Source organism: Microdochium trichocladiopsis (assembly GCF_020744255.1).
Source record: "Microdochium trichocladiopsis strain MPI-CAGE-CH-0230 chromosome Unknown B0I36scaffold_5, whole genome shotgun sequence".
Taxonomy (NCBI): Eukaryota; Fungi; Ascomycota; class Sordariomycetes; order Xylariales; family Microdochiaceae; genus Microdochium; species Microdochium trichocladiopsis.
In genome coordinates, this window is record NW_025763548.1 from 3155400 (window position 1) to 3175959 (window position 20560).

General features: G+C 58.1%; 8 protein-coding genes across 8 annotated transcripts; 3 read left to right on the forward strand and 5 right to left on the reverse strand.

The window, feature by feature from the left end:
- Positions 1 to 44: 44 nt before the first annotated feature.
- On the reverse strand, positions 45 to 1023 carry B0I36DRAFT_124274 (uncharacterized protein). Its single transcript, XM_046148088.1, has 3 exons — positions 872 to 1023; positions 564 to 748; positions 45 to 407 (listed from the first exon to the last, which is right to left on the reverse strand). Exons 1-3 carry the CDS (start codon positions 904 to 906, stop codon positions 247 to 249), a joined length of 381 nt encoding a protein of 126 aa, XP_046013252.1. The 5' UTR covers positions 907 to 1023; the 3' UTR covers positions 45 to 246.
- A 1280-nt stretch (positions 1024 to 2303) lies between these two features.
- On the reverse strand, positions 2304 to 4244 carry B0I36DRAFT_363246 (Alg9-like mannosyltransferase; the record flags this gene model as incomplete). The annotated part of the gene is made up of 3 exons (XM_046158778.1): positions 2304 to 3362; positions 3419 to 4103; positions 4171 to 4244. 3 exons carry the CDS (start codon positions 4242 to 4244, stop codon positions 2304 to 2306), a joined length of 1818 nt encoding a protein of 605 aa, XP_046013253.1.
- Positions 4245 to 4801: 557 nt separating this feature from the next.
- B0I36DRAFT_324209 (Gar1/Naf1 RNA binding region-domain-containing protein) lies at positions 4802 to 6975 on the forward strand. Its single transcript, XM_046154068.1, has one exon. The coding sequence runs from the start codon at positions 5049 to 5051 to the stop codon at positions 6876 to 6878; it is 1830 nt and encodes a 609-aa protein (XP_046013254.1). The 5' UTR covers positions 4802 to 5048; the 3' UTR covers positions 6879 to 6975.
- Positions 6976 to 9677: 2702 nt separating this feature from the next.
- On the forward strand, positions 9678 to 11674 carry B0I36DRAFT_124329 (uncharacterized protein). The gene has a single exon (XM_046148091.1). The coding sequence runs from the start codon at positions 9865 to 9867 to the stop codon at positions 11635 to 11637; it is 1773 nt and encodes a 590-aa protein (XP_046013255.1). The 5' UTR covers positions 9678 to 9864; the 3' UTR covers positions 11638 to 11674.
- Positions 11675 to 12072: 398 nt separating this feature from the next.
- Positions 12073 to 12899, reverse strand: B0I36DRAFT_124331 (uncharacterized protein). The gene has a single exon (XM_046148092.1). It carries the CDS (start codon positions 12687 to 12689, stop codon positions 12165 to 12167), a length of 525 nt encoding a protein of 174 aa, XP_046013256.1. The 5' UTR covers positions 12690 to 12899; the 3' UTR covers positions 12073 to 12164.
- A 1693-nt stretch (positions 12900 to 14592) lies between these two features.
- On the forward strand, positions 14593 to 15629 carry B0I36DRAFT_363249 (uncharacterized protein; the record flags this gene model as incomplete). The annotated part of the gene is made up of 2 exons (XM_046158779.1): positions 14593 to 14886; positions 14952 to 15629. 2 exons carry the CDS (start codon positions 14593 to 14595, stop codon positions 15627 to 15629), a joined length of 972 nt encoding a protein of 323 aa, XP_046013257.1.
- A 366-nt stretch (positions 15630 to 15995) lies between these two features.
- Positions 15996 to 17183, reverse strand: B0I36DRAFT_324215 (ClpP/crotonase-like domain-containing protein). The gene has a single exon (XM_046154069.1). It carries the CDS (start codon positions 16984 to 16986, stop codon positions 16072 to 16074), a length of 915 nt encoding a protein of 304 aa, XP_046013258.1. The 5' UTR covers positions 16987 to 17183; the 3' UTR covers positions 15996 to 16071.
- A 756-nt stretch (positions 17184 to 17939) lies between these two features.
- Positions 17940 to 20167, reverse strand: B0I36DRAFT_243424 (uncharacterized protein; the record flags this gene model as incomplete). Its single annotated transcript, XM_046149984.1, has 2 exons — positions 17940 to 18029; positions 18092 to 20167. 2 exons carry the CDS (start codon positions 20165 to 20167, stop codon positions 17940 to 17942), a joined length of 2166 nt encoding a protein of 721 aa, XP_046013259.1.
- Between the last annotated feature and the right edge of the window lie 393 nt (positions 20168 to 20560).

Below are 20560 nucleotides of genomic sequence, written 5' to 3' on the forward strand. Positions count from 1 at the left end.
AACTTCTGACGAGGGCTGTTAATCTCTCCCTGGATCCAGCACGGTCCCGGGATGGTGAGGGAAGCCGTCGGCATATGTTGTTCAGAGCATCTGGTCAACCCGGCAGAATCGCCAAAGCGACGTCATTTGACAACGGCACCAATACACCAATACACCAATACACCAATGCACCAACTATGTACACCGCATTAATCCATTGCTTCCCGATGTTCCTCCGTTTTTCTTGGATCGACCATATTCGACACTTCAAAACCCATGATAAGTCGCAGTTGAGCACGGTGCCGTCTCGATGAACGTGCCGAAAGCCAGAGCCGTCTGCACGCACGCTGTCGTGGTCGGGCACGCGGTCGTCGAGGGTACCACGACGAAGGTCGGGTCAGCACAGCAGCCGTTGAGAATAACACCACCTGTTTGTACAGCATGAAGATATCAGCACTCCCCTTTGGGCAGCTGGACAAATAAAGAGCCAGGAAATGAGAGGTCTAGCACAGAGATGGGACGATAGTAGGGGGGGCAAAGACATGTGGAGTGGACTAATGACTGAAAAGCACAACAGCACATACCGTCGATGATTGCGGTCTCTGCGCATCGGATCGTGCAGCCCGTTGCAGGGCCGGTTGGGGTGCTGAGCGTGGTGGTGCACTCCTTGGGCCCCGTGGGGATGCCACTGGTGATGTAGGAGGAGGAATCCGTGGTGCTGGTGGTGGTGATGATGGTCGTAGGGCCGCACTTGCCGCAGGCGATTCCGCTGAGAGAGCCGTAATCAGCGAGATTGTGTTCTCGGTCATCCTAGTCTTCCCGCACTCGACTTCCTGCTGGATTGCAGGCCGCAATGTGTCTTAATTAAGAGGCAGTGGACAATTTGGCTTACACGATAGCGGCGAGGACGAGCTGCGTGGACAACATGGCTGAGACAAACGGCCAAAGTGCTTCACTCCCGCAGATGTTTCTGGAATGGTTTGAACGGGCTACTTGCTGTTTCAACTCCGCGATGGGTCAGTTCCCGTAGGTAGACCCTAACATTGCTGGTAAGGAGCAAGTTCCTCCTCTTATACCAGCCAGCTTCACTGCCCCATGACCAACAACCTCGTATTCGACTGCCCACGCAGAACGTCACCAAATGTCACCCCGTCACGACCAGCGAACCCCGCGGGCGCAGATTGACTTGTCACCGTCTCACACACAAACCCGCGTCTCGGCCGCCGTCAGCATCCGTGTGGGGTATCGCCTTGCTGGAAAGTGCACCTGCAAAGCCTACAGATATGCATAAATCATGCAGCAGACGTGGTCTCAAGCTGGGCAACACGAGCTGGGTTGGTGGCCTCGCATGTGTGCAACCTTTTCTCGGCCAAGTCTCAGCTGCTGCTGCGGCTGAGTCCCCGCGCGACTGTCCCGCGCGACTGTGGCCGTGTTGTGGCAGCATTCGATTGCCGGTTGGACCATACTAGGGTCATCGGCATTCTGTTCATCAAAATATGGGGTAGGTATGTGTTACTTACTTCAGAGAGCACAGCTTGTCGACCGATACCCAATGCTTCTTTTAGCCTGTAGAAACACGATAAAGTCTCGCCAAGCAAGTGACAATCACCCCACTAAGACACAGAGGATCTGCAGGAACAGGTGCATCCTTTCAAATGTCCCAAAGCATCCTCATCTGGCTTTCCCCGGATAGGAACTTGGGGATTATGGCGGAATATGCACCCTCGGCCCTGCTCCTTCCGAAGGAGAACTCCACAATCTGGAGGCTCACGGTCCGGCTCCTGCACAGCGCATCCACCACTAAGGGAGTTGCACTTCAATTTCGGAAAATGGTTGGAAACAGCTTGTTGCCGCCATGAATGTGCCAGGGATGAGGTAGATTGTGTGTAAAGACCTTTTGCGTCGCCGGGCAAGCCAGTAGGCCGGCAAGCGAGGGCACAGCAGGACAGGGCGGCATGGATCGACTTTCTTGCACTTTCCGCGCTGCATGCATCACTGGGGAGAAACATGGTGGTATCTCGTATTGCTGACTGCCATTCGCTTAGTCGGTTCTTGCTGGTGGTTGGCAGCTTGTGCAGGGGCTACGGGATTTGGGACGTTGGAAGAGCCAAGTCACTTTGATGTCATAGGCCGGGACGACAGAGCACTTGCTCATTAAAGTCCTGATTACCTAGATCATCTTGGGCCACATGTGCATTGAGGGCGAATAATAGTTTTCTGCAACACAGTTGGGTTTGGTCTAACATGTATCTAGATCGCAGTCACAAATCTTCACTTCACCGGCCATGGCAGTGGCTCGTCAACAGCTTTTCGTACCCGATGTCCTACTTCTGCTTTTTCCTTAGCAGGCAGTGGCGCCCCCACTTCCTTCTGAACTTCTCCGGCACCAGAGGCGAGTCGGGCACCCACAGGACTCTCGCTAAAAGATGAGTGTTGGCGGCATCAAGGAACCGCTCGCATTTGACAACATCCCAATTCTCCGTGTCGGCCACGAAGTCCGGCTCATTCGGCGGCAGAGGGTCGGTCCTCTCAGGATACTGCGTGTCCACAAGGAACGAGCATTGCCGGACGTCCACGTACTTGCTCATGTCTTCTTCGTTGCGATCGTTCAGGCCGATGGTGGGCAGCCAGGTCCCACCCCAGATGCCGAACCCTACTTTGGCTTCCGAGAACTCGCCAGGGAGCAGACCGCGAAACTCTGACCGGACGAACTTGGCATGCATGTCGCGAGGCAGGAAGTACGAGCTGGGAAAACGATACCACTCCTTGCCAAAGCACACGCTATCGCCTTTAACGCCGAGCCCCTGCTCGCCGGCGACACCCGCACCAAGCGGTTCGTAGATGCTCAGAGGTGCCGAGTAGCCCTGGTACACGCCGGCAATGCGGGCAAGTCCGAGATCAAATGACAGGAACATGGTCGCAAGGACAACCGCAAGCTTCAGCTTGGCGGGGATCTTGCCGACCAGTGTCTTCGGATCTGAGTTTCCAAACGTGGAGAGGACGATGTGCAGAGCCATGGCAGCGTTCAATGCGAGGAAGGGGTAGGCAGGGTACATGAAGCGCTCCTCCTTGTGCGGCTGCATGGTGAATATGGCAAGCCACATGTAGAACGGGGACATAAAGACAATGGTCCGCATGCCCGACTGGAACCCAGTCTTCTTTGTGTTGGCAATCTTCTGCAGTATAAACAGAGGCAGGGAAGCCAGAGCCAAGAGGAACCAGATGTTGAAATTGATCAACAGGTTGCGGAAGTAGAACGTCCAGGGTTCTGTGCCGTATAAGTCTGGTCCACCGGTAGCCGAGAAGATGTTGTACTTGACAATGTTCCAAGGCACTGTGACAAACTTCTTGTAGAAGAATGTGTTGATCGAGGCATCACCGAGCTGCGAAGATACTGTAAGTAAAATGGGGCTCTATGCTGGGCACATCGGAGACGTACCAAGGCTAATGTCGCAAACAGGCCACCACGCGCAATGCGAAGTACGCTCTCCATGGTCCGATCGCGGTTCGCGGCAGCTGTAATCAAGAACAGAGCCTCCTCAGCGAGAAAGGGGAAGCAGAGGGCAGCAGCAAAAGGCCACCCAAAGATGCCTCCAGCCGCAAACCACAGGATGCCCTGGGTCGTGCGAAGCCCACCTCTCCAGTTCATAAAGGCGGATGCTCCGAGCAGACTGGCGTACATGGCGAAGCTCGAGGGCAAGTAGGCGGCACTGGCGTGGAAGTTGCCGGGCGACAGGACAGTGGCAAGCAAGAAGAACAGGCCGATTCTGGGATTCAAGGTGAAGCTGATGACGCGGAAGAACCAGACCTGGCAGATTGCGCAGATGAAAGCGAGGACGTAGCGGACGAAGTAGAACTCGCCCACCTTTGTTGAGTGGGGAAGCAGGCGCCTGAAGTTGCCGATGATGGCGTGGAACAGGACATAAGTCCAGCTGCGGATGGAGAACTCAGGGGAGTACTCCCAGGTCTGGAGGCCGTAGCCATGGGAGATGTAGTGGGTGGGCTCCCAGTAGTTGAACGTCTCGTCGCAGTCCTGGATCGGCGCGAACAGGGCAGACAGAAGAGCAGCCGCGAAGAAGGCATAGAAGGCATTGATGGGCTGAATTGCGAAAGCGCTAGGCCCTCTGCAGTGGTCGTGTCGTCAGTATTTCTGTGGTTTGCAGGAGCGTCCTGTAGCAGAAGCAGACGTACTTCTTCTTGGCGTGAGACGCCTCAGGGTGGACAAATTCGCGGCGCGGGGCAGACGCCGGCGCTGGTTGCGACATGTTTGCTTGGATATGCTCTTTGAAAGATCGATGCGGGAGATGAGCCAGACAAGCCGGGGTGGCTGCCAGATGCTTTTGAGGACTGCCGCGCCGAGTGCGGACCGCCGTGTGTGAATAAGCCAGGTGGAGGTTTCTCCGCCAGCTCAATTGGAGCTCAGCTGGTGACGTCTTGCCGCCGGATATGGGCTGGGCTGGCTGGCTGGCTACGGTGTGGGTGTTACCAGAATTGCTCTGGATATGGACAGTGCCGATTGATCTGCTCGTCTCCTGTGAAAAGATGAAGAACCGCTCCACCCAAATATGCAGGACCGAACGAAATAATCGCAATCGAGTGGGAGAGCTGTCTGCTCGTTCACACTCAACAAAATGGAAGCTCGGCCTTAGGACAAGGTTCAGGTGCTTCTCAAAGCGGGTGGGGAGCTCCTCGGGCCCACCACCAGCAAGCACTGGCATGCCGTAACCATGATAAGCCCATTATGCTCCACTAAAACTTTGCGATAAGACGTTTTTCTTTGCGACCGAGCCTGCCTGCGAATGCCCGGCCGCATGACGCTCAAGGGTCCGTCAGTCTGCCCTCATCTAAACAATTTTCAAAGACTTTACCTGCTACTGCCACAACCTTCCCACCAAAGCGGTTTCTGATCTCCCCCACTGAAAGTCCTGGCACTCTAAGACTTCGAAACCCGTCGATTGGAGACTACGAGCATCCCACGATCAATTGCAGCCCCTCCGGCACGACTGCCTCGTCCCCAGGCAACGTCCTCCCGAGGCTCGTCCTGCCCCAGCAGCACAATCGACGACACGATGGCCTCCAACGGTTTTCAGATACCCGGCCTGTCGACGCTCTCAGGCTCGGCAGCCACAGCGCCTGCGACGACGACGGCGCCGCCCACAGCGGCACCACCCGTTAGCGACACCATCACAGCCACTGAGGATGCCTCGACTCTGAGCAGCGTCGCTGCTCAATCCGCCAACGAGCAGACCTCGGACGAAATGGCTGTCGACCCTACACCTGCACCAAATGCCACAGTCAGCGGTCCAGAACCAGCCGCCGACGCTGCGCCTAGCCCGCCGTCTCTTACTGAGGGTCTCGAGGCGCTACTGGGTGGAATCGACCCCGAACCTCAAGATGGTGCCGACACCGCCATGACGGATGGCCAGGACCCGGCGGCAGCGGGCACTGAAGCGCAAGGCGAGGGAGAAGAAGAAGGAGAGCACCCAGAGTGGGAAGAAGACTCCTCCCCCTACGAGTCATCATCGTCCGACTCGAGCGACTCGGACTCGGATGACGACTCGGACGAAGACGGCGAGGGCAACCCCATCCTCGGCCCAGAGGAGACCGCGCGCATACTGATGGAGATGGAGGGCGGCTCGGACGACGAGGGGGGCAAGGGCAAAGGCGGCAGCGCCGCGCAGCTGCGCACCAAGAACGAGCTCGCCGAGGAGATGATACCGAAGCCGGACCTCGTCATCACCGAGGACATGCGGATCGCCGAGCTGGGCGAGATTGAGCACGTCATCGAGAACACGATAGTCATCAAGGCCAACACCACGGGCGAGGTGCAGGTCCTCGAGCCGGGCTTCCCCATCTGTATTGCGGACCGCACCGTGATCGCCGCCATTGCAGATGTCATCGGCAGTGTCAGGCAGCCTCGGTATACCGCCATGTTCGCGACAGACGATGAGGTGAAGACTTTGGGCCTGGAAGTCGGCACAAAGATCTTCTACCCACCCACCCACGCAGTCTCGGTCTTTACACAACCGCTTCGCACAGAGAAGGGCACGGATGCCAGCAACTGGCACGACGAAGAGGCAGGAATGGACGAAATCGAGTTCTCTGACGACGAGAAGGAGGCCGAGTACAAGCGGCAGCTCAAGGCAAAGAAGAAGGCTGGACGTGGTGGAAGCAATGCCGCACAAGGGTCACGGCAGGATGGGGCTTCCGCATCTGCTGGCGCAGCCAGTGGTGGTGGTCTGAACTACGATGACAATGACGAGGACGGGCCATACCGAAAGCTTACGAGACCATCAACTTTCGGGCAAGGTGGTTCTGGAAGTCTTGACGAAGTGAACACTGCCGGCAGCGCATTTCCCCGCGGCGGCCACCGTGGTGGGCGTGGAGATTCGCGAGGGAGAGGTGGCCGTGGTCGGGGAGGTGATAGAGGCGGGCGAGGAGGTCGTGGCGGCCAAGCTGGAGGAAGCGGTCACTCGCTCCCTCCGAGGCCACCTCCAGCTCAAAGTTTTGGCAACAATGCCCAGCAGCAGCAGCAGCCACAACAACAACCATTCAACTTCATCCCGCCCTCGCCATTCGGAAACCAGGTCTTCCCTCCACCACCGCCTCCGCCACAGTTCCAAGCGGGACAGCAACAGCAGCAGCCCGTCATGCCGCCTTTCCCCTTCCCAGCGTGGCCGCAGGCAGGTACACAGAGCTTCGTACCGCCGCCACCGCCACCGCCGGGGCAGTTTGCGGGTCAATCGGGCGCTGCCGCTTCTGGGGCATACTACAATCCGGCGTTTCTGGCGGCACTGCAGGTTCAGCTGCAGCAGAAGCAGCAACAGGAGCAGCAGGGACAGTCGCACCACCAGAACCCTTCACATCCGCAGTGGCCTGGGCAGGGCCACCCGGGGTAGACTCAGGAACAAGTCTAGTTCAAGATAGCGATTGGATTTCAAAGACAAATGCTCAATGCCACCGTGTTTGGTGGACAGCGAGATATCCCAATATTTCCCCTTGTACCTGTACAGTTAACGAATGTTTTGAAGCGCCGTTGTGACAAACTGCACTGCCGAGACACCAGGCCGATCAGATCGCAAGGACAAACATCCGTCATCGTCAAGATCGACGTGACTTTGTGATAGATACTGCAGGCAGTAGCAGACTCGACGTCATACATGGCTCGAGTTTCACTTCCTGTGCCTTAGAAGTGCAAACGCTATCATGGTCGTTGGGTCCCCGCCAAAACGAGGGACAGCCCGTTATGACGCCGTCCAGTGGTTGTGTCAGCCGCTAAAAGCACAAGGGGACGATCACCATGAAACAGGCCGGCGCAAAGTGGCTGTTCCCCGTGCCGCAGCGTGGACTTGTGCCTGCGGCATATTGTGATTGGCCAAATGGGCACCGTGCAGCCAAGTGGGAGATATCGATCGTCGCGGATGGCTGGCAGCCAAGTCAAACTCGTCCACACGCAGGGATTAATTGGGATCACCCTCCAAAATGCGGATGACTACAGCCTGCATATGCGCAACGACGGTAACAGCCCTGGAGGTGTGAGTGGGCTCTACTGCTGAAGGCCCTGGGCTCCATCGACAGATAGACGGCCGCCGCCGCGACAGCTCTTCTGGTGCAAGTCACGATCGACAACAAACGTCAGGACGTTGTGAAGAGCAGCGATTATAGTGGCTCTACTGTTCATGGCTACCACCCGCGCATTGCCAAGGACTTCTCCCCACGAGGCGGTGCAGCATGTCGAGACAACCAAGCAATGTGTTCGCGGCGGTGGACGCGTCAGGACCGCTCAGGCGTCAGCGCGTTGCGCCACCACCCGTCCGAACATGCAAGCGGCAGGGTGAAACGAAACAACGCTTTGGAAAAACGCGTGTGGCAGGTGGATGGAACAAACACAAGCACTTTGTTTGTGCTTGCGACATGCATGCGTGCGGGCTGGGGATTTGCTTCTGCAAAGCGGAACCCATGAAAAGCACGGCGGGCTGGGTGGGCGTTTGCAACAACTCTTGGAATCGGGCTCGACGTGACGTGCAGCTGTCTTTTTGTGCGCACTTGGGCGGACCATCCACCCATCCGCCCATCCATGTCCATCGTCATTCTCGAGCATTGGGCTGAGCTGAGAGCAGCGCTCGGAGCGAATGTGGACACGAGGCAGGAGCAATCAAATCAAATCTCATGGGTTCCCGGCCATGCCCATCAGGGGCTAGGGTCCTCCAGCGAAGCGCATGGCGTAAGCCAATCACACGGGCCTGCGAGGATGTGGGTCATGCATGTGCGCTGGGGCGGCGCCGTTCCTGACATTTGAGCAGGGGCATCCTTGGATGAGGTGCCCTGCAGGGTGCTCGCTGATACGCCGAGAGCACACACGCGCACGCGCGCACGCATCTGAGTCCCATTCCCACTCGGGCGGAATCAGCATTCCTCCCTGTGCCTCGAGCAGGCACTGGGGGCCGTTTGACAAGCCGGGCAGGCCTGTCTGCCCGGCTGCTGTCACTGACCACGCAAGCAATCGTTCATTCAGTCATCCATGGCCAGTCCATTCCTGTCCGTGACGTGATTTGCTTGCTCTACCCATGCTGGGCCAGGCAGTCTTTGTGGTTGCCGCTAGAACGCGCTTAGCTGCTCTTCGGGCCAGTCTAGCAGCACCATCTCATTTCTCCAAATCTCCAGGTCGTCTCCGTGGCTGGCTGGCTGTGTGCCTTTACAGTTTGGAGATGGGCAGCAATCAAAGACGAGAGGAGGTCCCCTCGCAGAAACCTGCACAGGAGCCAGCTTTGGAGGCAAGCAAGTGACCAGAACAAGAAGCTGCCAGCTCCATTGCCTCACTCTTCATCCATACCAACGCCCGCTATGGAATCATGCAGTGGCCGTACCCCAGGAAGCCTCGTTCATGCCCCGATCGGGTGGTACGGAACAGCAGCCGTATCTGGCATGTCCTTCTGGACAGACTTAGCTCCCGAGACTGCAAGCCATGGCTGACGAGGTCATATCCCAGCATCGCAGTCCATTGATGGAATGCCTCCGGGTACCTGGCTGTGGAGGTCCGTAATGCCCGGGCAGTACAAGGCTGCCACACCCGGCGACAGCTCTGCGCCAAGTACCCTAGCCTGAACGGAGCCCCCTAACTGCAGGTACCGCGCCCACCACGCAGGTACCCGGCCTAGCGCAGGGTGCCATTGACAGGGGTCCTGGCTCTTGTGCTGGTCGCTCGCGCAATGCCTGTTGCTGGGTTGCCCAGGGGCCGCTCCTGAGCTCCAGCGTGGCTGCTGCTGCGTGCGTCCGCCCACCCGTCCAGCGCTCGCTCCCACGGCTGCCGCCCTCCACTCGCCCTCCTCTTGATCTCCTCCACCCCCTTCCCGTCCTTCCTTCCTGCTGCTCCTCCGCCCTTCGCTCACGGCTCGCCTCGCCTCTCCGCCAGAGACTGTTGCTCTCCTTCCGCCGCCGGGTGCACTCTCATTCCATTCTTTACGCCAATCGTCGTCTTTCGTTTCGTTGGGACATCACTCTTTTCTACTGAACGCCCTTCGACCGCTGGAAGCGACAGCCCACATTCTTTTAAACCCACACGACAGTGTCCTCGAGAGGCCACAATCAGGACGCGGAAACCGAAGCGACTGCAGCAGCAAGTCGTCCTCACATCAAGCACAACCTCGAGCCATTGGATCTCGTCTATTCGTCTCCACATCCGGGACCGTTCGCCATTCTTTCGACACTCGCAAACAGGCAGCCTGGCGCAGGACCAACAACTTCGCCCCGGACACGAACCCACCAGGCACGCGCCAACCGCCGGTTTCTGGTTTTTGTGCGGACACGGCATTTTAGTATAACTACGCAGGGAAGGCTTACTTTGCAACGTTTCCGTACGAGTAACGACAGCTCACATCCAACACAATGGTGCACATCCCACGACACGAACGCCTCCACCAGAGGCGCAACGCGCTCGCTGCCGTCAATGACAATGCCGAAGGACACCAGCTGCAGGCCCGCGCCACGGTCGTCGTCACTCAGTTTGTGACGCAGCAGCCCCCCGAGGGTGCTCAGGTCATCGGCTGGACCACCGTCACCGCCAACGGCCCGCCACCAGCCAATGTCCAGACTTCCACCCCCAAGCCCAACAATGCCCAGAACCCGCAGACAAAGTCGCAGGGTTTCGCGGCGGCGGCTGATGCTGGCTCCACGATCGCCATGGTTGGACCGGCCGTGAGCAACCCTGAATCTCTCGTGCCCACCAAGACCGCGGGGCTCGACAGCACCTTGGCTCTTGCCACCAACCTTCCCAGCACGACACCTGCTGTTTTTGGCGGAGCTAGCAACGGAGTTGTTGGCAGCACCGCCACTACCTCTGCACATGCGACTCCTAGCACCAGCAACGTGACGAACAGCGAGGCCGCCACCAGCAACGAGACCAGCGCCGGAGCCAAGGCTGGTATTGCCTTTGGTGTCCTGGGTGGTCTGTTGGCCCTCGGCCTGCTGATCTTCCTCATCATCAACAAGCGGAAGAAGAAGCAGAATGAGCAGCAGCAGCAACAACAACAGCAACAGGCAGACAACGAGAAGTCTGGCGGTCAGTACGGTCGTCGTCCGATCTCGGGTGCTTCGCTCGCCTCGATGAACTCCACCTTCACCTCGCGCACGAGCCCGAACGCGCCGCAGTTGAGCCTGAGACCCGTCACCGAGTTCATGCCCACTTTCGCCGAGCGCCGCTCCAGCAAGGGCGCCCATCTCGCCTTGACCGTCTCTCCGGATGCCAACAACGAGAAGGCCGCCGGCGGCAGCTTGTGGGAGCGCCCAGGCACCAACCACAGCCACGGTCATGAGAACCCTTTCGACGACCGTCACGCCCCACGCGCCGTCACGCCCACTGGCGCCATGCCCTCGCCCAACCCATTCGATGCTCCTGAAAACGTCGTGGGCGTCGCCACCTCTAGCTACTCGCCTCCCAGAGCCACAGCTGCCGCGCCTGTTGCAGCTGGTGCCGGCCTTGCCCGCAAGGCATCGACGCGCCAGGAGGCTCCTCCTCCTCTCGACTTGACCAGGCCCTTCGCTCAAGGCGGCCCCATCCCTCCCAGCCCTGCCGGCACCGAGTTCAGCATGCATTCAGTCGGTCCTGGCCAGTCTCCTGGGCCCTCGCAAAGCGCCGCCGCGATTGCCGCGGACGGTGGCCCAGCCGGCTCAGCAGTCCACCGTGTCCAGCTTGACTTTGCCCCCAGCCTGGAAGACGAGCTGGAAGTTCGTGCTGGCCAGCTTGTTCGCATGCTCCACGAGTACGACGATGGCTGGGCGCTGTGCATCAAGCTCGACCGCTCTGTCCAGGGTGTTGTCCCACGAACCTGCCTGTCTACACGCCCTGTCAAGCCTCGTCCCGCTCCTGGTCCTCGCCCCGGCCCTCCTGTGAACCCCAACGGCCAACGTGGACCCCGTGGTCCTCCTGGTCCTGGCCAGCGGCCCATGACTCCTCAAGGCCGCCCCATGACTCCCCAAGGCGGCCCTGGATACGGACGTCCTGAGTCTCCCGCCATGCGCCAGATGCGCCCTCAGTCTCCGGCCCATGGTCGTCCAATGAGCCCCAATGGCATGGCTCCCAGAAACGGCCCCCCGGGCGTCAGCCCCATGAACCCTCAGGCTTCAGTCGGCAGGAAGCCCGTCCCCGGCCAGGCGTACTAGCAAGATCGCGCAAACCCAGTCTTTAAAAAATTAAAACAACATTATCAACCAACAAAAATTGAGTTTGCAGCGATCATAGCGAAGAAACAGCTTGGGCTAACCGACACTGGCATTTACACCGGGCGGCTACCAAAAGAGCCTGCGGCGTTTTCTCTTTCTGGGATCTCCTTTTCGTCATATACCACCCCACCACTACTACTACCTGAACGACCACACCCGCTGTTTTTGATGACTTTTTACTTGGGTCGGAATACCAGTCTCTCGTCTCCTTTCTTCGATTTTGTTTTTGGGTCATGCCAAACCCAATCTTCTCGACACTCGCTACGCGACACACACCTCGCATCCACTCTTTGTATTCTCCACACCTTCATCTCGTAGAGCCATCTTGCTTTCGATCGTTTTTTATTTTTCCCACCGCAAAGATGCCGAGTCATCCAAGACAGTTCTCCGAGCGTGTCGACACTGAGAGAGAAATTGCTCAGCGCATGCTCCAAAGCCAGCAGCAGTGGTCAACACGCCCGGGGATACTAGTAATTTCTACATTTAATTTCTATTGGAGAGGATGATGCACCACCCATGGGCATCATGGAGGATGCATTCCTGGCGCGGTCTTTCTCCTTGGGGAGACAGCACACCAGGATGCATCCTGTTTGGAGTTGTTGTCGCGCGCACTGTCTGGGTGTGAAGTGGTTGCGTGGCATGGAACCGGGGTTGGACGTGGCAATTTTTATTTTGGAATCGTTTATGTTAACGCGGATTTCCCTGGCCAGTGCCGCCGGGCAGGAAGAGCGGCGGCACTGTGATGATGGTGGCGGACTTGCCTCTGCCAATGTTGGAAAGGCTCCGGGCGAGCAAATCTCGCGAAGGAGCAGGGCTAACAGCTGGATAGCAGGTGTTTGCAGAGTGTGAGTGCAGAGCAGAATATCATAAAATGATTTTGAGGTTTCCCCCTCTTCAAACATTGTGCCAACTCTTCGTGCCATGTAGAGGAATCGTGAGTCTCCCTGGCAAGCTTTGGCCTGGGGATGCTTTTCATAGACAGACATATTCATGCAATGACCATTGACGAAGGGAGTGCATTTCGTGCATCAAGCTGCAGTCTCGTGGTCGACAAGAGCAGCAGCCAAGGTTCGGTAAAGTAATGCCTGCATTAGACCAGCACCAGACCGAGGCTTTTGTGAGGTCCTACCCATCTCGACGGCGTACTTGTTATGCAAAAGTAGAAACACAACGAGCCATCTTGATCAGGCATGCGAGCAGACAATGACCAGTAGAGAAGATATCACTGCACGGTGATTGCCCACTCAGACTCCTAAAAGTCTATACAGGTCGCCTCAGAGCGCGGTAGGGTCATAGATCAGCAGCAGCGTCGTGGCCAAGTATGCATTCATCGACGCCGATGACCGCTTTCAAGCGCGAACCCTCACTCGTCCAACTTGCCCATGCACCTACACGACAGATTGGAAAGCCGTGGAACACATTCGAATGAACCATGATCCGCACCGTTGGTGCAAGACAGCTCTGGCTACATTTATCGCACCACAGACGTGTTACACGCGTACTGCTGCAGGACGCATGGGCTGCAGATGGGCGCTGGTCGGGCTGGAAGACGGAGAGGCGAGCTAGCCTAACAGGTCATCCAGGTTGCCAAAACGAGGAGCACCAAGGTGGAGACGAGGCTGGTGATTGGCGGCTGGGTGCGTCACTCGAGCACGATGAATCGAGTCACGGAGACAGTTGTCGGCGTGGTGGAGCTTGGCCAGCTAGCCGCTGGAGCCGACCAGTCAGCCTGGATCGCCTCATTGCGTGTCAATCCTCCACAGATACAGGCCCCAGCGTTGGATGAGATCAGAATGTCAGACAGTGAGACCGATGGACGCGCAGAGATTCCTGATCCGCATCTAGGCTGAGGCGGGCAGCGGTGGGCTGGCGGTCAACTGCAACCTTGGAAGTGGTTCAGTAGACCACTTGAAGAGGGAAACCCCTCACTTGGATCACACTTGACACGGAGGAGCTCGCAACTGCACGTGGAATCGAGGGGTAAGCACCGCTTGCAGACGCGTCTCATTCTCGGATACAAGAGCGCTGTTATCTTGGTCAAGAGCAGTCAGATGCATGTAGCGTTCAGGTACGGCGCAGGACAAGGATGTGTCTCTGGGGACACGAGACCACGACCCTTGGCTTACCGCCATTCCAGGGCCCCGCACCGCCAGCATGACGACCTCTGGGGGGCCAACCAGCAGCAGGGCGGCCAGCGCGCAGCAACCTGATTGCTGCAGGGACAGCTGGCTGGAGGGAGTATGCGTGTGTGTCGGCACGCGGACAGGAGCGGGCGTCTCGCAGATCTGTGGGTCGGGATGGGGAGGAGGGGCCAGATCGAGGCGGAAGAGCGTCGTGATGGAGGCCGGCCCAAGTTGAGAAAGCAGAGAACTGGAGACAAGCCGCGTGATGAAGGTGTCGTGGCAGGCTGGCCAAGAGAGGCTTGGTGAGGGGAGCGAACAGATGTCATGGGTGACAGTGGGTGGAGTCGAGTCGCGGTTGGGTTGGGCTCATGGAGAGGCAGGCACGATCGTGTGAGCTGGCGTGCCTGCGATTCACACTCACACAGCTCGAGGCAGGCGAGCAGCTGCAGGCATCACCAACCACATGCAGGCAGAGGGGCTAGCCCAGCCTTGCAAGCATTCCCTCTCGCACTCACTCACACCCGAAACGAGCGACTTGCTTCGCCTGGCAGCCCTGTAGGCGTCATGTATAAGTCGCCGTCATGCCCGCCCTCCAGCTGTGATTTCCTCTCTTCCTCCTCCAGGCATCTTGTCTTCAACACAACCACTCACACGCTCAAACATCTCGCTCTGTCCCTCCGGTTCGTTTGACACGACACCGGCTTTCATTCTCTTCCATACAAATCACTCCTTCCAGTCATTTGTACCCCTTCATTCTTTAACAATCACCACCATGGCCACCGCTGCTGTCCTCATCCCCATCGACACCATCTCCCAGCACGGCGGCGTCCTTCCGCCTAGCGCCCTCGTCCAGCATGCCCCGCGCCACGGCCGCAGCAGGGCTGCGAGCATGAAGGGCAAGAACGGCCGCACCTACAACGTCATCGAGGGATCCGATGTCGCCATCCGCAAGGCCATGGCCTACGCCCTCCGTCGCACCGTTACCGAGAGTGAGGCCGAGGATGAGGAGGAGGAGTCCGACAACCTCGTCCAGGACGCCGAGGGTTGGGTTTCCGTCGCCCATCTTGTAAGTCGCTCTGAATATCTATGAGTATGGGATCGAAGACTGACAGCTCTTGTTCCTCCGAGTAGCTCGAGCATCCCAAGCTCTCTGAGCTCGGTGCTTCACTAGCCGATGTCCGCCGCATTGTCGCGGCCATGTCTAAAGCTCGCTTTGAACTGAGCCAGGCCTCGACCACCGCCACTGCTGGCTCTTCAGCTCCTCACAGGATCAGGATATTACGAGCGAAACGCAACAGTCTCCAGGCACCCCTCGAGATCGAGGCCGAGCCGATCACGTCCGAGACGCCAGACCTGCCAGAGTTTGTCGTCTACGAGACCTCGTATCAGGCTTATCCCTTGATCCTCGCCTCGGGAGCCATCCAGCGCGCCGCTGGGGCTGTTCAGCTTGCCTTTGTGCCCATGGTCTCCTCTGAGGATGCTTCAGAGAACCGTTCCAGCAAGGCAGACATCAGCATCTGGGTGAACTTGCAGGAGGCCATGGCTGCCAACCCTGCAGTCACTTGGCAGCGCACTGTCAGTGGCACCCAGGCCTTCACCACCACGAGCGAGGTGCCCCGCAGCCTGTGGACCAAGGTTGTCGCTCGCCGTCCCGATGTTGGCGTCCTTTTCGAGAATGGCGAGGTTCGTGGCGAGGTTCCCGAGGCTCTTCGCCGCAAGGGCACCAAGGGCAGCGCCAAGAAGACCCGTGAGGGTGGCGCGCACAGCAACGATGAGGAGGACGACTCGACCACAAGCGCCAGCGAGTAGAGCAATCATGGGCTGGACCCGTATCTACTCTTTCCTACCTCACTCTTGCGACACAAATATTCAGACTGGACAATTTCAACTTCGATACTGGTTCTCTAACCAAATACCCATAAACACATTTAAATCTCTTTTTCACCATATACCCAAATCATGAGCTTGGGACACAAGCCAACAATTCCGCACACGAGAACATAGAAATCATAGCATATTTACATCAGCACTAAAACAATAGACAAACCTTGCTCATAAAGCTTTGCGGGATAGCAGAACTGTGACTTGTGCGAAGCTCTCAACAAGATCCCGTGCGGGCTAGCCATGTCCCTTCGCCTCTTGGTTCCGGGTTCAGCTTTGATAGAGACGATTTGGGTACATTGACCTGAGTAAGTGGTTGTTCGTTTTCACATTCTTTGAGACATTCATATCCCAGCTACGACAAGTCCAGCTAGAGTTTACTGTCCTTCCACACAGGCTTCCTCTTCTCCACAAAGCTGGCCACGCCCTCGAGCATATTCTCGCCCTTTTCGATCCTCTCATACCAACCCTTAATGATAACATCTACGCCCGTCTCGGCGCTTACTCCCTCCCAGCCCATCTTGAGCCCTTCGCGGCTGACAATCACCGAATCCGGAGAGTTGCCAGCAATCATGCCGGCCCACTTGAGCGCAGCCTGGAGCACCGCGCTCTCACCTTTTCCATCCTTGCCGCTCTCCTCGGCCACAACCTCGTTCACCAGGCCCCACGCCTCCATCTGCCTCGCAGTGTACCGCTTCCCTGTAAGCGCCATCTCGGTAGCGCGCTGCTTCCCGACCGTCCTCATCAGCCGCGGCAGCGCTCCGGCCAGGGCAATCACGCCAATGGTCACCTCGGGCAAGCTGAACGTGGCCCGTTCCGACGCGACCAGCATGTCGCAGTTGATGGCCATCTCCATGCCGCCGCCGAAGCAGATGCCGTTGACGGCGCCGATGATGGGTTTGAGCCCGCCGCGGTTCGACATGCCGCCGAAGCCCGAGGGCGGGAACCGGTTGGACGCCTTGTCCCGGCCACCACCGCCGCCGCCGCTGCCAGCACTGTCCCCGCCGCGGTTCTTCTCATCCCACTCCTTCAAGTCCGCCCCTGCGCAGAATGCCCGCCCGGTGCCCGTGATCACGGCGCAGCGCAGGCTCGGCTCCTCGTCGTACCAGTTGAACAGGCGCTCCATGGCAAAGTGCTGCGGGCGGGGTATGCAGTTGAGCTGGTTCGGCCGGTTCAGAGTGACGAGGAGGATATGCGGCGTGGGGAAAGTGATGAGGACATTGGGGACCTCGGGGGGAGGGGTTGTGAACTTTGGTGTGCTGCTGTTGCTGGTGGACGGCGCCATTTTGATATGTATCTTTGGGGGGCGGTGGTTCTTGAGCTTTGCTCTTTTCGTTGGGTTTCGTGGTCAGGCTATTTAAGCTGACTTTGCCAATGGCTTGGGAGTCTGAGGGTAGATAGTCTGGAAGATGGCGATCCTGCTGGCCTTGAACTCTCTCTCTCTCTCTCTCTCTCTTTCTCTCTCTCTCTCTCTCTCTCTCTCGGTGTGATGTATTCAGCGCTCTCGGTCCAGATTTTGTCCGCGCGCCTCCTCGTCGAGTATGTGTGTCAGCAGCCTGTGCCCGCTGCGAGCCTTGGGATGAGATCGCGTCTCGACTGACTTGTCACTATTCCTTGCTGTTCCTGTGGCTGCGTGTGGACTTGGAAAATTCTCGCTGGTCTCACGTGTGAGGGGGGTTTGAGCATGCAATGGAGGTCACAAAGAGTGGTAAGGGGGACAAACGACGAGAAGCACTCTGGGGAAATACTAGCAAGAGTTGGGGGAAGCTCTCTCTCCGCACGCCACGACGCCGCAGGCTGACTGCTCCTCTGGGGAAGTGGAACCACACGCCTGGCGGAGATGCTGTGGGGGTGCGCGGGAACGACCACGATTGGCTACAGCACGCCTTAGCGTCCAGCATCTGCCTCGGCAAAAACACTCGCTGTGGCACGGATAATGGCTTCCCAATCAAACAGACTTCAGAAGACCGCACACACAAGGGAGACTGAAAAGACAACTTCTGTCCAGAATTCAGAATGCAGTGAGCGTTTGAAGGCCATACTAGTTGTACACAAGTCAATACGTCAACAGAACTCGCTTCTTGACTGCGGCGCATGACCATTTGGATTGTTCTGGCAAGCGGAGATTCTGCCACGCGAGTCAAATATCTGTCTACTCCAACCTCTCTCATCCCTGCAGGCCTCAGAGTGTCGTCCACGCAATCCCAAAACAATCCTGGTGCTGATCTATGATCGCAGCTATGCGAGCCCGCGTTTCTCGCTCTCGGTGAAGAAGATGACCATCCGCCACAGCTTCTTGACCAAAGGTTCTGCTTCGTCGTCCAGTGCCTGTGAGAGACAAGTATTAGTGTGCTGGTCGTAACGGGTGCATTCTCAAAACAGTGACTTACCTCTGCCAGCTCTTCCACAAGCTCCATCGGCTTGCTGTGCTTCCGCAGATGCTCCTCAACAACCTCAATGAGCAGCTCCTCCTGGACACCAAGGTACTCGACGAGCTTCTTCTCAATGAACGGCCGCAGCTTCTCGCGGATGACGCTCTCGTCCAAGTAGTCCCACTGCACGTCCCAGCCCCAGAGTCCTTCCGTTTCACTCGGAATCTCCTGTGCCAGTGACCGTACGGCTTGGTCCCGTTCTTCGTCAGTCATCGCTGCCGCCGCCATAGGCTCAAACTTGATGGGGATGAGCTGCCTCTTGCTGGTGGCGTCTTCCTCCTCGTCCTCAAGCAGACCCTCAACTTCGGCCATGGTCTTGCGTGGTGCGCGCTGAGACTGGGCCTTTTGCGCCGCCGCGCCAAGCGAAAGCTTGAACGGCTGTGGAGCAGACACGGCCGCGCTTTCGGGTCGTCGTTCCTCCATTTCCTGTGCTTGCCTCTCCAGGAACGAGTCTGCCATGCCCCTAGCATGTTCACGCTGAGCCTCCTCGCGGGCATTTTCTTGTTCCTCTGCCCTCCGGTCAGCTTCGTCGGCAGCCACCTCTCGGGCCCGAAACGCCGCGCGGTTCCGTATCCAGGCGCTGCGGTCTTGGAAGTATTCCCAGTGCTTCGTAGTGTTCTCGTCGTCTTCGTTGAGCTCCTTGAGCTGCTCAATCATCTTTTGTTGGTTCTTGGCGAAGTTCTCCTCGTCCGCAGCGTCGCGTTCCTTCTCACGCTCTAGGGCCGCTGTCCTTGACTTCTCTCGGTTCAACCAGCGGCGCTCTGCATCGATATACATCTTGTCTGTCTCGGCCGTCTTCTTGGCTAACCTGCGTCGCTCAAGCTCCTCATCACTGGCCGGATCGTCCTCATCATCCCGGTCGTAGAGCTGGCTGCCATTGGTGGTGCCGCCGTTGACGAACTCGACTGATCGGTTGTGGTCTTTGCCGAGATCCGACTTCTGCCCCTTAGGCCCAGAAGGCGCGTTCGCCATGCCCCGAGGGCCCACGGGAATGTTGTTGGAGCTCGAGGGCGGCGAGGATTGCCGCAAAGCGCGACTAGCTCCATTCCGCTGGCGCTCCGCTGCCTCGAACTCCTCCTCGCGCTTCAGCCTCTCCAAGTCGCGCTGGATGCTCCTGTCTCTGAATGCCTGAATCTCCGCCGCAACGGTCTCGCGCATCTCAGGAGGGATGTCAGCCAGCTCGTCGTCCTGTGCGAGCGGGATATTCACGACTTCGACATTGTCGCCGCTCTTGCCAGCGGCATCACCCATCGTGACATCTCCGTCCGCATCTGCCCCTGAGGAAACCGGTGGGTAAAAAAGCTGGTGGATGGCTTGCTTGAGAGACGTCTTCGCGGCATCTATCCTCGCAGGGGTCTCTGGGTCCTCCCCACGTTCCTCCTTGTGAGACTCGATAAGCTTGGTTGATGCTTCGTCGAAGCGGAACTTCATCGGCTGCTTCTCAAACTTGTCGTAGGTGTCATCTTTATTGTCCGAATCCTCCGACGGTGTCTGCTTCTGGCTGGGAACGACAATGTCTTGGAAGATCTCGGATGCGATGTGCAGCGCCTCGATCTCCTCAAACTGAGCGAAGGCGAACGTCAACTCTTTGCCGCTCGCGTCCGTGGCGCGGTCCAAGCGTCGTAACTTGCCTGCGATGCCAAGTAATCTTTCCAGGCCCTTTGTGCCACCGAGTCCGTCGGTGATGCCGTCCACAAACACGGTCCGCGTAACCTCGTCCCGAGTAGGCGGTACAAGCGCCTGCATGGTCTCCCGCATTGCCTGGCGCTGCTGGTCTATGTTCCTGTCGTTTCCTACGCCAGGCCTCGGCCCGTTCGACTGTGGCGTGTCGTTGTCCTTCCTTGAGGGGACACTGGGGTTCTGAGGTTTCGGAGCTGTAGTGCCGAGGCGAATCACGGGTGCATTGAAGTTGATATTGGGCAGGTTCGGCGGTGCTTGGAAGGAGTTGGGTAGCCCGCTGGGTAGGTTAGGCGGAAGATGAGCCGCGTTTGGTTGGGCGAGACCAGGTGGTGCTGCTGTTCCTGGGGCAGCCATGCCTGGAGGAGGTCCTGTTTGAGAATGGAGCGTGAGCTACTGGCGTTTGCACCAAGGGCTGTGACTACGAGAACATACCTAGGCCAGGCGGCGCAGACATGCCCGGAGGCGCAGATCCTCCGGGAAAGCCATAGGAGGGAGGCGGGCCATAACCGGGCGCTTTTGGTAGCATTAGTTAGCTGGTGGTCGTTGTAAAAGGAACAAAAGATCCTGATTTGAAACGGAGGTGTCTACTTACGTCCTCCGCCGTATGGGTTGTACGCCATGGTTGCGTTGCGCTCAGCGATCTGGGATGGCGGCCTCCTGCGGTGACAACCGAAGCCGGCGTCGCAGAGCTCCCAGAGAGACTATCGAATGCTTGTCTGGCGCTGACTATTGCGAATCGTATACGGG